General features: G+C 44.2%; 1 protein-coding gene across 1 annotated transcript in view; it reads right to left on the minus strand.

The window, feature by feature from the left end:
• Nucleotides 1-17223, minus strand: part of slc6a14 (solute carrier family 6 member 14) — a 28823-nt gene extending 11600 nt beyond the window's left edge. The window contains exons 1-6 of the mRNA XM_014167512.2: nucleotides 17109-17223; nucleotides 16504-16678; nucleotides 5969-6100; nucleotides 3126-3287; nucleotides 2773-2911; nucleotides 2453-2585 (exon numbers count right to left, since the gene is read on the minus strand). Coding sequence (XP_014022987.1) covers nucleotides 2453-2585; nucleotides 2773-2911; nucleotides 3126-3287; nucleotides 5969-6100; nucleotides 16504-16678; nucleotides 17109-17171 — 804 coding nt within the window. The 5' untranslated portion in view covers nucleotides 17172-17223. The remainder of the gene's footprint in view (nucleotides 1-2452; nucleotides 2586-2772; nucleotides 2912-3125; nucleotides 3288-5968; nucleotides 6101-16503; nucleotides 16679-17108) is intronic.
• Nucleotides 17224-17533: the final 310 nt, after the last annotated feature.

Consider the following 17533-nt stretch of genomic DNA (forward strand, 5'->3'; position numbering starts at 1 on the left):
TGCCCACTTGCAAAGAAATGATCAGTCTATAATTTTAATGGTAGGTTTATATGACCAGTGAGAGACAGAATAACAACAACAAAAATCCAGAAAAACGCATGTCAAAAATTTTATAAAATGTTTTCCATTTAATGAGGGAAATAAGTATTTGACCCCTCTGCAAAACATGACTTAGTACTTGGTGGCAAAACCCTTGTTGGCAATCACAGAGGTCAGACGTTTCTTGTAGTTGGCCACCAGGTTTGCACACATCTCAGGAGGGATTTTGTCCCACTCCTCTTTGCAGATCTTCTCCAAGTCATTAAGGTTTCGAGGCTGACGTTTGGCAACTCGAACCTTCAGCTCCCTCCACAGATTTTCTATGGGATTAAGGTCTGGAGACTGGCTAGGCCACTCCAGGACCTTAATGTGCTTCTTCTTGAGCTACTCCTTTGTTGCCTTGGCCGTGTGTTTTGGGTCATTGTCATGCTGGAATACCCATCCACGACCCATTTTCAATGCCCTGGCTGAGGGAAGGAGGTTCTCACCCAAGATTTGACAGCACATGGCCCCGTCAAATGATGTGGTGAAGTTGTCCTGTTCCCTTAGCAGAAAAACACCCCCAAAGCATAATGTTTCCACCTCCATGTTTGACGGTGGAGATGGTGTTCTTGGGGTCATAGGCAGCATTCCTCCTCCTCCAAACACGGCGAGTTGAGTTGATGCCAAAGAGCTCCATTTTGGTCTCATCTGACCACAACACTTTCACCCAGTTGTCCTCTGAATCATTCAGATGTTCATTGGCAAACTTCAGACGGGCATGTATATGTGCTTTCTTGAGGAGGGGGACCTTGCGGGTGCTGCAGGGTTTAAGTCCTTCACGGCGTAGTGTGTTACCAATTGTTTTCTTGGTGACAATGGTCCCAGCTGCCTTGAGATCATTGACAAGATCCTCCCGTGTAGTTCTGGGCTGATTCCTCACCGTTCTCATGATCATTGCAACCCCACGAGGTGAGATCTTGCATGGAGCCCCAGGCCGAGGGATATTGACAGTTCTTTTGTGTTTCTTCCATTTGCGAATAATCGCACCAAATGTTGTCACCTTCTCACCAAGCTGCTTGGCGATGGTCTTGTAGCCCATTCCAGCCTTTGTGTAGGTCTACAATCTTGTCCCTGACATCCTTGGAGAGCTCTTTGGTCTTGGCCCTGGTGGAGAGTTTGGAATCTGATTGATTGCTTGCTTCTGTGGACAGATGTCTTTTTTATACGCAACAAGCTGCGGTTAGGAGCACTCCCTTTAAGAGTGTGCTCTTAATCTCAGCTCCATACCTGTATAAAAGACACCTGGGAGCCAGAAATCTTTCTGATTGAGAGGGGGTCAAATACTTATTTCCCTCATTAAAATGCAAATCAATTTATAACATTTTTGACATGCGTTCATCTGGATATTTTTGTTGTTATTCTGTCTCTCACTGTTCAAATAAACCTACCATTAAAATTATAGACTGATCCTTTCTTTATCAGTGGGCAAACATACAAAATCAACAGGGGATCAAATACTCCCCCCCCTCCCCCCCCCACAGTAACATAGCCAGCACTGCTATCATCCTCTTTTACCACTTCAAATATTACTTTTCTGGCCCTCCCTTGTCTTTATTTTCAACTCCCCATTTCGCAGCTTTTCTCTAAACTCAGACATTGTCCTTTTTTTCCCTCTGTGGATCGACGTTAACTTGTCCTGCCCGTGTCGTGGAAAATTGTCTTAAGAATAACACTTCTTACAAGAACTTGTAAATTCAATATAGACTTTAATACAGAGTAAAAAAGCCGAGCCGGTCCGCGGACAACAACTGCCTTCCTTAGGTCCCGGCTCTGCTTTTATGCATATACAATACATAGGTCCATCCTTTATGTAAATAAAGTAAAACCCCCTATGCGTTCTGCCACCTTTTTCTTTCAACCCAATGGATAACGCCCATATCTGCTTTTAGCTCTAGCATATTGATGGCTAGACTCCTCATATGGATATGAAAATAATGCCTGCATTGCATGCTTACGCTTGGCATATATTTAGTCATGGCCATACATACAGCTTGCCTGGCCTTTACGTGGTTCCTGCTTGGGGATGTATAGCCACCTGTTTTCTCCACTCATGGCCAGCTGCCAGTCTCCTCTTTCGCTAGCTAAAGTATTTCTATTTCCCTTTCCTCAGTAAGTCTACCTTTCTCCCACACCCGTTCCAAATGCATTTGGCGATTGGCATGTAAGCTACTTGGTGCACGTACATTTAGCCACAAAGCTTATGCACTAATGCCAGCTAGCCTAAAATAATATAAGGTATTGTTTTCCCTTTATTCAATATTTCATGACCCTAAACCTGCCCGCCTCGTGGATATAACCGCAGCGATTGTGGGTTATGAGTCAACCCGCACATCACTATCACACACACAAACAAGAAATGGGTCATACAGACTTTTCCTGAGGACTTGATGCCTTTGTAAAGGGCAGCAGCGATGAGCAGCCATCCCAGTAGCAGACAGAGAGCCAGATGCCAGACCACCGGACCGGTCTCATCCAGACCACTAGACCTTTGTAAGGCCACCAGGCTGGGAATGGACAAAGAGATTGACCACCTTACAGTCAGACAATCTTACAGACAGGCTCAGTTTAAACACAGCATTATAGAGACAACCTGGCATTCAACACAACCTGTGCGACCTCTGAAGTATTTTCAACTGAGTGAAATTGAAATAGAATCAAGTTTGTGTGTGTGTGTGTGAGTGTGTTACTCACTCCCAATACTGTTCGCTGGGGCTCTGTACTGGGATGCTGGTGATGTCTTCCTTTGGGCAAGTCTCATTCTCCCACAGTGTCATGTTGGCTATAATTACTGGTTCACTCCAGTTGGCAGCTAGGGTAATGTTGCACACTTCTGTAGAGATCAGAAGCCATAGTCAGATTGGTAAAGTTACATGGCACTCTGTTCAGGTTCACCTAGATCATGTTCATTAAAGCATATCATGGAAATCATTCAGGCGATGGAAAATACTGGTCAAGGTTATTTTGTTTGGAGCCTAATTAACATGATAGAAGAGTAAAAGCTGCACAACAGGGAAACTTGAAACACTACATTATAAAACAGGTACCTCTAGGTGTGAGGCTACAGTTGCTGTTGGACCAGTAGAAACAGTCACTCCATGGCAGAGGGGACTGGAATGAGGCAAACATGTAGTAGAGACTGTAGGCAATGATGACGTTGTAGTAGATGCCTACTAACGTACTGACCAAAACCATAGCTACACCCACACCTGGAGAGGATAGGGAGTGTGAGGAGAGAAGGAGAGAGAGAGAGCAGGAATTGAGCTAGATGTAAATCAAGGCAGATTCTTCAATATTTGAATTTCAATTCACTTCCTGAATAGATTGAATTGTCACCATCCCTGATAGCAGTCACTTTATTGACAAGTTCTGTGAAGTTCCATCTTTATCACATACTGATTCAGCCAAAGGCAAACAGCCAGAACCAGTGCTTCCTGGTATACTGGTCAACCGGTCACATTGTAGTTCCTCATCTTAAGATTTATCTAATCAAGGAAGTCCCATTGAGGAAAACATTCTCTTTTCCAAGGAAGACATAACAGAGAACACATGATAAGTGAGACATTCTATGCTAGGATGTATCCGCCAAAGCACATGAAAGAATAACTGCAGTGGCAATGTACAAAAATTACGCTGACCACAAATAAACAACAATTCGAAAGATTTTACAGAGTTACAGTTCATATAAGAAACTCAGTCACTTTAAATAAATTCATTAGGCCCGAACCTATGGATTTCACATGACAGGGAATACAGATATGCAGCTGTTGGTCACAGATACCTTAAAAAATAAAAATAAAAGTAGGTTGCGTGGATCAGAAAACCAGTCAGTATCTGGTGTGACCACCATTTGCCTCATGCAGCACGACACATCTCCTTTGTATAGAGTTGATCAGACTATTGATTGTGGCCTGTGATATGTTGTTCCACTCCTCTTCAATGGCTGTGTGAAGTTCCTGGATATTGGCGGGAACTGGAACACGCTGTCGTACATGTCGATCCAGAGCATCCCAAACTTGATCAATGGGTGACATGTCTGGTGAGTATGCAGGCCATGGAACTGGGACATTTTCAGCTTCCAGGAATTGTGGACAGATCCTTGCGAACATAGGGCTGTGCATTATCCTGCTGAAAACATGAGCTGATGGCAGTGGATGAATGGCACAATTGGCCTCAGGATCTCATCACGGTATCTCTGTGCATTCAAATTGCCATTGATAAAATGCAATTGTGTTCGTTGCCCGTAGCTTATGCCTGCCACCACACGACACTCATCAAATCAAATGTATTTATAAAGCCCTTCTTACATCAGCTGATATCTCAAAGTGCTGTACAGAAACCCAGCCTAAAACCCCAAACAGCAAGCAATGCAGGTGTAGAAGCACTCATCACCAAGTGCCCGGTACAGTTGAAACAGGGAATCATTCATGAAGAGCACACTTTTCCAGCGTGCAAGTGGCCATCAAAGATGAGCATTTGCCCACTGAAGTTGGTTAAAACGCTAAACAGCAGTCAAGTCAACGAGCACGCTGATGAGCTTCCATGAGACGGTTTTTGACAGTTTGTGCTGAAATTCTTCACTTGTGCAAACCCACAGTTTCATCAGCTGTATGGGTGGAAGTGAAGAAGCCGGATGTGGAGGTCCTGGGCTGGCGTGGTTACAGGTGGTCTGCGGTTGTGAGGCCGGTTGGACGTAGTGCCAAATTCTCCAAAACATTAAATTCTCTGGCAACAGTTCTGGTGGACATTCCTGCAGTCAGCATGCCAATTGAACACTCCCTCAAAACATCTGTGGCATTGTGTTATGTGACAAAACATTTGTGGCTTCTTGTCCCCAGCACAAAGTTCACCTGTGTAATGATATACCATGCTTATCAGGTGGATGGATTATCTTGGCAAAGGAGAAATGATCACTAATGGGGATGTAAACAAATTTGTGCTAAACATAATAACAAAATAAGATGTACTTATGGAACATTTCTAGGATCTTCTACTTCAGCTCACAAACAAGTATTACTAAGAAATTGCTTACATGCACATCCTAGAGCAGTGTTTCTTAATCCTGGTTCTGGGGATCCAAAAGGGGTGCACATTTTTGTTTTTGCCCCAGATTGAAATAAACAACAATGTGAATCAGGTGTGTTGCGTAATGCCCGGGTAAAAACAAAAACCAGGATTTGGAAACACTACCCTTGACAGTTTTATAACTAACCAATAGCAGTAGAGAAGGACTTGGTCCAATATGCACCATGAATGTGTTCTGTGTTTTGGCACATTCAGCAGCTAGAGGCCAGTCTGACAGAGAGACACAGTAACCCATTGGGCTTGGTAGGGTTATAGGTTAGCTCAGGGGCTGGGTACATACAGTAAATGGACTAGCAGTCTTATAGGGTTAGCCCTGGGGCTTGACTGATAGTTCCTCCAGCTCAAACAGAGTTTAGATTCAGGTCATATGGTTAACCATTAATACACTGCTCAAACAAACTTGAGACAATTTTCCTCTAAGGTCAATAAAGCTGATCCAGTGGTGTAATGGGCTGGCAGCTCACACAACATTCAAACAGAGAGTAGTAGAAAACACTCCCCAAAAGGTCTGAGTGGTGAAGTGAATGGATGAGTTCCTAGAAGTGGAGGAAAAAAAACAGTCATACAGCCAGTCCCAATTCACTCCTAACCATTCCCTTTGGCCCTTACCCTTCAATGTCTGCAGATCTGAAGAGTCTGGTTAGGTATAAGCAGTGTAGTGGTGAAGGTTCCAAAAACATATCTTATACCTTACGTACTGTATCTGCAAACATCGAAGGGTTGAGACCAAGACTAATGGGCAGACATTGAATTGGGACCGGTTTGGGCTTAGGTGGTAAATTAGGGGTACAAGGGTTAGTCTTACCCTGAAATATGGGCAGAGCCCGCCACACATTGACAGGGCCTTGGCTGCAGAACTGACCAAAGGAACTCTCCAGGAAGAACAGAGGTATACCAGCAACAGCCAGCATGATGACATACGGGATGAGGAAAGCACCTAAAGACAGAGAGGACAGAGAACTTGACACTAATAACAAATGCAGGAATATGAGGTAGCCAGTGGATGGTGGGAGCGTATATGGGATTAACTCCAATAATCTGAAATGAATCTTTAAGAATGTTCTGCCATGGTCTAGTTTATAAGTGATTATATGGTAGGATTCCCAAATAGGCGGCCTGCGGTCCAAAGTTGGCCAGTAGGTGATTTTATTCTGACACTTAAAATTATTTTGGGACATAAGACTAAAATCACCAGGAAATAAGCTTCAAGCGATTTTAATTTAGGAAATCTGTTGCCATGTAAACCCACGCATAAATAGAGGCATGTGAGCTTATCAAGGTTTTAAATGAGTCTGTTTTTGTCAAATACGCGATCGGTTAGGATTTTTGCGGTCAATTTGCAATGTTCAAATTTAAACTCAGAAAAAGAAGGAACGTCCCCTTTTTCAGGACCATGTCTTTCAAAGATAATTCGTAAAAATCCAAATAACCTCACAGATCTTCATTGTAAAGGGTTTAAACACTGTTTCCCATGCTTCGTTCAACGAACCATAAACAATTAATGAACCTGTGGAACAGTCGTTAAGACACTAACAGCTTACAGACGGTAGGCAATTAAGGTCACTTATGAAAACTTAGGACACTAAAAGAGGCCTTTCTACTGACTCTGAAAAACACCAAAAGAAAGATGCCCAGGGTCCCTGCTCATATGCGTGAACGTGCCTTAGGCATGCTGCAAGGAGGCATGAGGACCACAAATGTGGTCAGGGCAATAAATTGCAATGTCCATACTGTGAGACGCCCAAAACAGCACTACACGGAGACAGGACGGACAGCTGATCGTCCTCGCAGTGGCAGACCACGTGTAACAACACCTGCACAGGATCGGTACATCCGAACATCACACCTGCGGAACAGGTACAGCATGGCAACAACTTACACCAGAAACGCACAATCCCTCCATCAGTGCTCAGACTGTCCGCAATAGGCTGAGAGAGGCTGAACTGAGGGCTTGTAGGCCTGTTGTAAGGCCGGTCCTCACCAGACATCACCTGCAACATCGTCGCCATTGGGTACACACCCACCGTCGCTGGACCAGACAGGACTAGCAAAAGTGCTCTTCACTGACGAGTCACGGTTTTGTCTCACCAGGGGTGATGGTCGGATTCGCGTTTATCGTCAAAGGAATGAGCGTTACATCAAGGCCTGTACTCTGTAGCGGAATCAATTTGGAGGTGGAGGGTCCATCATGGTCTGGGGCGATGTGTCGCATCATCGGACTGAGCTTGTCATTGCAGGCAATCTCAACGCTGTGCATTACAGGGAAGACATCCTCCTCCCTCATGTGGTACCCTCCTGCAGGCTCATTCTGACATGACCCTCCAGCATGACAATGACACCAGCCATACTGCTTGTTCTGTGCATGATTTCCTGCAAGAAATTCACTGGCCATGTCTCTGTTCTGCCATGGCCAGCGAAGAGCCTGGATCTCAATCCCGTTGAGCAAGTCTGGGACTTGTTGGATCAGAGGGTGAGGGCTAGGGCCATTCCCCCCAGAAATGTCCGGGAACTTGCAGGTGCCTTGGTGGAAGAGTGGGGTAACATCTCACAGCAAGAACTGGCAAATCTGGTGCAGTTCATGAGGAGGAGATGCACTGCAGTACCTAATGCAGCTGGTGGCCACACCAGAAACTGACTGTTACTTTTGATTTTCACCCCCCCTTTGTTCAGGGTCACATTATTCAATTTCTATTAGTCACATGTCTGTGGAACTTATTCAGTTTGTCTCAGTTGTTGAATCTTATGTTCATATAAATATTTACACGTTTAGTTTGCTGAAAATAAACGCAGTTGACAGTGAGAGGACGTTTCTTTTTTTGCTGAGTTTATAACTATGTTCCGGCCCCGACCATCTGCTCAAGGAAAGAAAAAAATAATAATTGTCACACGGCTGAATGCAACTGGAGACACGTTATAGGGTATTGAGTTACTATTGAATAGGTGTGTCATTAGTGCACACTAAGCAAGCTTAGGTCACTGTGTATGTGTTTGTCAGTGGAGGCTCATTCTCAGATGAAGGGGAGGACCATGCTACTCAGTGAATTTCAGAAAAAGCTAATGTCAACATAAGATAAAACTATACTAAATATATTAATGTTACCAAAATGATTAAAACACTGTTTTGCAATGAGGGTCTACAGTAGCCTCAACAGCACCTTCTAGGGTAGAATAATAATGTAGCCGGAGGAAAAATATATTTTCCATCCTCCTCTGGGTACATTGACTTCAATACAAAACCTAGGAGGCTCACGGTTCTCACCCACTTCCATAGACGTACACTGTAATTATGACGACTTCCGGAGGACGTCCTCCAACCTCAGAGCTCTTGCAGCATGAATTGACATGTCCATCCAATCAAAAGATCAGAGAATTAATCTGGTACTGAAAGCATAAGCTACAGCTAGCTAGCTAGCACAGCAGTGCATAAAGTGTGGTGTGTTGTTGACTCAGAAAGACAATAGTTTAACAGTTTTGAACAAATTCATTTCTTAAATTAAGGATAAGCAGTTCATTACCTTTCACTCACTTAGCTAGCTAAGGCAGCTAATTTAGTCTACTCAACAACCTGACTCAAACAACGAGGAATGCCATTTATGTTAGCTAGCTGGCTAAGGTCAATCCAACACCGCAACTCTTCCAAGTCAAGGTAAGCTTTCGGTTTTAGTAACGTATTGCCGCCGGTGCCTGCCAGTCTAACTGCTAGTTGTACACAGATTGGATTCTGGGTTTACTAATGCGTTAGTCAACATAGCTAGGCCTACTAGAACTATGACAATAGCTAATATGGTGACAGACAGTACATTTATGTGCACACTAATAATTTCATATTAAACTGATTACGGCACTAGGCAGATTATGCAGTAGTCATATACACACACATACACAACCTTACTCTGCTTATCTTAAATCGGCTTAAGGTAAAAATCGAAGTAAACAAATGCCGATTAAAACTCCTGGTTTTCAAAGTAATCTTTGAAATGAGTAGGACATGTAAACACCTTAAAAAAAAAAAAAAGGCATTCCAGCAGTGTATTTGTTCTGTGCGTGTGCTTGCACCTGCCAAGCGAGCCTCCCTCTTTAGGGCGAGTGAAGTGTGTTGGGCACAACAACGTACAATACTGTTCAAAAGTTTGGGGTCACTTATAAATGTCCTTGTTTTTGAAAGAAAAGCACATTTCTTTTGTCCATTAAAATAACATCAAAATGATCAGAAATAAAGTGTAGACATTGTTAATGACTATTGTAGCTGGAAACAGCAGATTTTCTATGGAATATCTACATAGGCGTACAGAGGCCCATTATAAGCAACCATCGCTCCTATGTTCCAATGGCATATTGTGTTAGCTTATCCAAGTTCATAACTTTAAAAGGCTAATTGATCATTAGAAAACCCTTTTGCAATTATGTTAGCCCAGCTGAACTTGTGCTGACTAAAGAAGCAATAAAACTGGCCTTCTTTAGACTCGTTGAATATCTGGAGCATCAGCATTTGTGGGTTCAATTACAGGCTCAAAATGGCCAGAAACAAATAACTTTCTTCTGAAACTCAGTCTGTTCTTGTTCTGAGAATTGAAGACTATTCCATGCAAGAAATTGCCAAGAAACTGAAGATCTGGTACAGCGATGTGTACTACGCCCTTCACAGAACAGCGCAAACTGGCTATAACCAGAATAGAAAGAGGGAGGCCCCGGTGCACAACTGAGCAAGAGGACAAGTACATTAGAGTGTCTAGCTTGAGAAACAGATGCCTCACAAGTCCTCAACTGGCACCATCATTAAATAGTACCCGCAAATCAAATCAAGTTTTATTGGTCACACATGGTTAGCAGATGCTAATGTGAGTGTAGCGAAATGCTTGTGCTTCTAGTTCCGACCATGCAGTAATATCTAACAAGTAATCTAACAATTTCACAACAACTACCTTATACACACACAAGTGTAAAGGAATGAATGAGAATATGTACATATAAATACATGGGTGAGCGATGGCCGAACGGCATATGCAAGATGCAGTAGATGGTATAGAGTACAGTATATACATATGAGATGAGTAATATAGGGTATGTAAGCATTATATAAAGTGGCATTGTTTAAAGTGACACATTTATTACATCCAATTTTTATTATTAAAGTGGCTAGAGATTTGAGTCAATATGTTGGCAGCAGCCATTCAATGTTAGTGATGGCTGTTTAACAGTCTGATGGCCTTGAGATAGAAGCTGTTTTTCAGTCTCTCGGTCCCAGCTTTGATGCACCTGTACTGACCTCGTCTTCTGGATGATAGCGGGGTGAACAGGCAATGGCTTGTGTGGTTGTTGTCCTTGATGATCTTTTTGGCCTTCCTGTGACATCGGGTGGTGTAGGTGTCCTGGAGGGCAGGTAGTTTGTCCCCGGTGATGCGTTGTGCAGACCTCACTACCCTCTGGAGAGCCTTGCAGTTGTGGGCGGCGCAGTTGCCGTACCCGGCGGTGATACAGCCCGGCAGGATGCTCTCGATTGTGCATCTGTAAAAGTTTGTGAGTGTTTTTGGTGACAAGACAAATTTATTCAGCCTGCTGAGGTTGAAGAGGCACAGTTGCACCTTCATCACCACGCTGTCTGTGTGGGTGAACCATTTCAGTTTGTCCGTGATGTGTACACAGAGGAACTTAAAACTTTCCACCTTCTCAACTACTGTCCCGTTGATGTGGATAGGGGGGTGCTCCCTCTGCTGTTTCCTTAAGTCCACGATCATCTCCTTTGTTTTGTTAACATTGAGTGTGAGGTTATTTTCCTGACACCACACTCTGAGGGCCCTCACCTCCCTGTAGGCCGTCTCGTCGTTGTTGGTAATCAAGCCTACCACTGTAGTGTCATCTGCAAACCTGATGATTGAGTTGGAGGCGTGCATGGCCATGCAGTCATGGGTGAACAGGGAGTACAGGAGAGGGCTGAGAACGCACCCTTGTGAGGCCCCAGTGTTGAGGATCAGCGGGATGGAGATGTTGTTTCCTACCTTTACCACCTGGGGGCGGCCCGTCAGAAAGTCCAAGACCCAGTTGCACAGGGCGGGGTCAAGACCCAGGGTCTCGAGCTTAATGACGAGTTTGGAGGGTACTATGGTGTTAAATGTTGAGCTATAGTCAATGAACAGCATTCTGACATAGGTATTCCTCTTGTCCAGATGGGTTAGGGCAGTGTGCAGTGTGATTGCGATTGCATCGTCTGTGGACCTATTGGGGCGGTAAGCAAATTGGAGTGGGTCTAGGGTGTCAGGTAGGGTGGATGTGATATGGTCCTTGACTAGTCTCTCAAAGCACTTCGTGATGGCTATCGCTACGGTGCGATAGTCGTTTAGCTCAGTTACCTTAGCTTTCTTGAGAACAGGAACAATGGTGGCCCTATTGAAGCATGTGGGGACAGCAGACTGGGATAGGGATTGATTGAATATGTCCGTAAACACACCAGCCAGCTGGTCTGCGCATGCTCTGAGAGGACGCGGCTAGGGATGCCGTCTGGGCCGGCAGCCTTGTGAGGGTTGACACGTTTAAATGTTTTACTCACGTTGGCTGCAGTGAAGGAGAGCCCGCAGGTTTTGGTAGCGGGCCGTGTCAGTGGCACTGTATTGTCCTCAAAGCGAGCAAAGAAGTTGTTTAGTTTGTCTGGGAGCAAGACATCGGGGTCCACGACAGGGCTGGTTTTCTTTTTGTAGTCCATGATTGACTGTAGACCCTGCCACATAGCTCTCGAGTCTGAGCCGTTGAATTGCGACTCTACTTTGTCTCTATGCTGACGCTTAGCTTGTTTGATTGCCTTGGAGGGAATAGCTAAACTGCTTGTATTCGGTCATGTTTCCGGTCTCCTTGCCCTGATTAAAAGCAGTGGTTCGCGCTTTCAGTTTTGCTCGAATGTTGCCATCAATCCACGGTTTCTGGTTGGGGAAGGTTTTAATTGTCCACGTGGGTACAACATCACTGATGCACTTGCTAATAAACTCGCTCACCGAATCAGCATATACATCAATGTTGTTGTTCGACGCTATCCGGAACATATCCCAGTCCACATGATCAAAGCAATCTTGAAGCGTGGAATCAGATTGGTCAGACCAGCGTTGAACAGACCTGAGCACGGGTGTTTCCTGTTTTAGTTTCTGTCTATAGGCTGGGAGCAACAAAATGGAGTCGTGGTCAGATTTGCCGAAAGGAGGGCGAGCGAGGGCTTTGTATGTGTCACGGAAGTTTGAGTAACAATGATCCAGAATTAGTCCCGCCCGGGTCGCGCATTCGATATGCTGATAAAATTTAGGTAGCCTTGTTAAAATCCCCAGCTACAATAAATGCAGCCTCAGGATACATTTACATTACATTTTAGTCATTTAGCAGACGCTCTTATCCAGAGCGACTTACAGTAGCGAGTGCATACATTTCATACATTTTTTCCCTTACTGGTCCCACGTGGGAATCAAACCCACAACCCTGGCGTTGCAAACACCATGCTATACCAACTGAGCCACGCGGGACCATACTGAGCCACACGGGGATATGTGGTTTCCAGTTTACATAGTGTCCAATGAAGTTCAATCAGAGGGCCGTCGAGGTGTCTGCTTGGGGCGGGGGGGATGGTGTACACGGCTGTGATTATAATCGAAGATAATTATTTTGGTAGATAATGTGGTCGGCATTTGATTGTAAGGAATTCTAAATTAGAGAGGTTTGTTTTAAATTATCCCAAGTGAGCCATGTTTCCGTGAAACAGAGAATGTTACAATCTCTGATGTCTCTCTGGAAGGCAAACCTTGCTCGGATTTCGTCTACCTTGTTATCAGTAGACTGGACATTCGCTAGTAGTAAACTTGGGAGCGGTGGGCGTTGTGCCCGTCTACGGAGCCTGACCAGAAGACCGCTCCGTCTGCCCCTTCTGCAGCGCTGTTGTTCTGGGTCGCCTGCTGGGATCCAATCCATTGTCCTGGGTGGTGGACCAAACAGAGGATCCACTTCGGGAAAGTCGTGTTCCTGTCTCAACATCAACAGTGAAGAGGCGACTCCGGGATGCTGGCCTTCTAGGGAGAGTTGCAAAGAAAAAGCCATATCTCAGACTGGCCAATAAAAAGAAAAGATTAAGATGGGCAAAAGAACACAGACACTGGACAGAGGAACTCTAGAAGGTCAGCATCCCGGAGTCGCCTCTTCACTGTTCTGGTTAGAGCCAGTTTGCTTTGTTCTGTGAAGGGAGTAGTACACAGCATTGTACCAGTTCTTCAGCTTCTTGGGAATTTCTCACATGGAATAGCCTTCATTTCTCAGAACAAGAATAGACAGTTTCAGAAGAAAGTTCTTTGTTTCTAGCCATTTTGAGGCTGTAATTGAATCCACAAATGCTGATGCTCCAGATACTCAAGCAGTCCAAAGGCCAGTTTTATTCCTTCTTTAAATCAGAACAAGTTTTCAGCTGTGCTAACATAATTGCAAAAGGGTTTCCTAATGATCAATTAGCCTTTTAAAATGATAAACTTGGATTAGCTAACACATTGTGCCATTGGAATACAGGAGTGATGGTTGCTGATAATGGGCCTCTGTATATATTCCATTAAAAAAAAATATATATATATATATATATACACTGCTCAAAAAAATAAAGGGAACACTTAAACAACACAATGTAACTCCAAGTCAATCACACTTCTGTGAAATCAAACTGTCCACTTAGGAAGCAACACTGATTGACAATACATTTCACATGCTGTTGTGCAAATGGAATAGACAACAGGTGGAAATTATAGGCAATTAGCAAGACACCCCCAATAAAGGAGTGGTTCTGCAGGTGGTAACCACAGACCACTTCTCAGTTCCTATGCTTCCTGGCTGATGTTTTGGTCACTTTTGAATGCTCGCGGTGCTTTCACTCTAGTGGTAGCATGAGACGGAGTCTACAACCCACACAAGTGGCTCAGGTAGTGCAGCTCATCCAGGATGGCACATCAATGCGAGCTGTGGCAAGAAGGTTTGCTGTGTCTGTCAGCGTAGTGTCCAGAGCATGGAGGCGCTACCAGGAGACAGGCCAGTACATCAGGAGACGTGGAGGAGGCCGTAGGAGGGCAACAACCCAGCAGCAGGACCGCTACCTCCGCCTTTGTGCAAGGAGGAGCAGGAGGAGCACTGCCAGAGCCCTGCAAAATGACCTCCAGCAGGCCACAAATGTGCATGTGTCTGCTCAAATGGTCAGTAACAGACTCCATGAGGGTGGTATGAGGGCCCGACGTCCACAGGTGGGGGTTGTGCTTACAGCCCAACACCGTGCAGGACGTTTGGCATTTGCCAGAGAACACCAAGATTGGCAAATTCGCCACTGGCGCCCTGTGCCCTTCACAGATGAAAGCAGGTTCACACTGAGCACATGTGACAGACGTGACAGTCTGGAGACACCATGGAGAACGTTCTGCTGCCTGCAACATCCTCCAGCATGACCGGTTTGGCGGTGGGTCAGTCATGGTGTGGGGTGGCATTTCTTTGGGGCACAGCACTCCATGTGCTCGCCTGAGGTAGCCTGACTGCCATTAGGTACCGAGATGAGATCCTCAGACCCCTTGTGAGACCATATGCTGGTGCGGTTGGCCCTGGGTTCCTCCTAATGCAAGACAATGCTAGACCTCATGTTGCTGGAGTGTGTCAGCAGTTCCTGCAAGAGGAAGGCATTGATGCTATGGACTGGCCCGCCCGTTCCCCAGACCTGAATTCAATTGAGCACATCTGGGACATCATGTCTCGCTCCATCCACCAACGCCACGTTGCACCACAGACTGTCCAGGAGTTGGCGGATGCTTTAGTCCAGGTCTGGGAGGAGATCCCTCAGGAGACCATCCGCCACCTCATCAGGAGCATGCCCAGGCGTTGTAGGGAGGTCATACAGGCATGTGGAGGCCACACACACTGCTGAGCCTCATTTTGACATTTTGACATTACATCAAAGTTGGATCAACCTGTAGTGTGGTTTTCCACTTTAATTTTGAGTGTGACTCCAAATCCAGACCTCCATGGGTTGATAAATTGGATTTCCATTGATTATTTTTGTGTGATTTTGTTGTCAGCACATTAAACTATGTAAAGATAAAAGTATTTATTAAGATTATTTCATTCATTCAGATCTAGGATGTGTTATTTTAGTGTTCCCTTTATTTTTTTGAGCAGTATATATATATATATATTTTTTTAAATTTTTAAATGTATTTATTTATTTTATCTGCCGTTTCCAGCTACAATAGGCATTTACCACATTAACAATGTCTACACTGTATTTCTGATCAATTTGATGTTATCTTAATGGACAATGTTTTTATGCTTTTCTTTCAAAAACAAGGACAAGTGACCCCAAACTTCTGAACAGTAGTATGCATGTCTTAGAAGTAGTTTTCACATAAACGGTTATATGTCCAAACACAAAAACAAATATGCTTCCCAAACATAACATGTTCGCTGTGGTAGAACGTTTATTTTGATTACCGATTTTTTGCATTTATCAGTGCCATCAGGTAGCCTGATTTCAGACGTGTCCATGTAAACAGGAATATTAGGCAAATCGTTGTTCTTGCAAAGCGTGTAAACTTTTAAAATCAAACTTAAAAATTAATCTGACTATCCACAATAGTCGCATTATTGTATGCATGTAACCGCACTCGATGTAGGCTGTGCAGTGGTTAGCAGTTAGGGTATGAAGGTTTGACTTAGATATGTTTTTTCACCTAGTCACAGACAGCTGTTGTGTTGTGCACTTAACACCAAGCAAAGGGAAAAGGTGAGAGGAGAGAGAGCGTAGATCCGAGAAGGAATTATTCAACAAGCAAAGTGATGATGCTGTATGTGCCTGCTATGAAAGTGAACGGGTGATCAGGGGTGGATTCATTCCACTCATCCTGTTGCAAAACATTTCTTAAACAGAAGGAAACGGAACAAAACGGGATGAAACTATCAGAATTTGTCCAATAGAAACTCTACTTTTAGATGTTCCGTGTTGCCACTGTTTGGACTAGTGACTACAGCCCAGATCAGCTAGATGATGGCAAGAGTGTGCAAGGCGGTATTGAATGTGTCACCATCCGTCACCTTGATTACTCAAATTTGTCTCTCAACCTGTGTACCTACGTTATAAACGTTCATTCGTAGGCTAGGTTGTAGCAACCTCATGATGGGTATTGGGAAAATTTGAGTATCATGTAGTAGACTAAACATTGAGCTGGGTGAATGGAGTATGAATGAGTCATCCAATATGCTGTAATAGAAATTAGGCCATGCTCAAAAATCATCATCCCTAAATTTAACTGCACCGACGAGAGCCACTGGTGTGTGTGCACGCGTGTGTCCACTTACCTCCTCCATTCTTATAGGCCAGGTAGGGGAACCTCCATACATTCCCCAGACCCACAGCATAGCCAATCATAGACAACATGTACTCCCTCTTATTGGTCCAGTTACCCCGGTCAATATTCTCATCTTTGCTGCCCACATGGGAGTCCTGCTGCTGCTTTTCATGGTCAACCTTAACCTGTATCACAGACAGCCGGACAGACAACGCAAGCACGCACATAGTAAGTTAGAGCATATTTCATAAAGCTTAGAAGCCAATGTCAAGCCATTGTTACATACATGCAACACACTGGAATTCGTTTTTATTCATTTACAGTGAATAGCATCCCAACCGTGACAGAGAAGTATGCTATACAGTTAAATTCTCTATTCCAGATTCATTTGAATTCTACCTGTTTGTTATTTGGACTGCGAAAATAATAGCATATTTACCCATTAATCGCGTCATACATTTTAAGCGTTTATCTTTATAAGTAGGCTAACCTCCTCCCCAGTTAAATAAATAGACAGTCGTCAGAATGAAGTTGCTTTGGTCAAAATATCTTTCCTCCTGCCAACAACCATGACTTAATTAACTGTTACACCAAGACAGTTGCATATCATCCTACCGTGTCAGTGGCCGCGGGGTTTTTAAATATTACGTCTGTGAAACTGCTCCAATATTTCCTCATTTTGCTGCTGTTTGTCGCATTAAGAAGTGGTGTGATGAGAAGCTTTTGTTTGGGACAGACAGGTACACAGTTATTTAAACTCCCGTAAGCCAGAGTGACACGCTCGTCTCTCTAGCCAATCGCCGCTCTGATCCCGAAATCATCCGCATTACCCGCGTACCAAATTATAGCTTGAGTGAAACATTTGAAACCGCGTGCTCCCGCATGCGTGTGTGTGTGCATGTGCGCGTGCGTGTTTCCAACCAGAGTGCTAAGACATACTGTACCAAAAGTATTTATCTTGTAAATAGACCTAAATCGTTCATTATTTTGTCCTCTTTCAGATATGACTAACTATTTCCAATGGTGTAAAAAGTACCCAA

This window comes from Salmo salar, chromosome ssa22, assembly GCF_905237065.1.
Source record: "Salmo salar chromosome ssa22, Ssal_v3.1, whole genome shotgun sequence".
In the NCBI taxonomy this organism is placed as follows: Eukaryota; Metazoa; Chordata; class Actinopteri; order Salmoniformes; family Salmonidae; genus Salmo; species Salmo salar.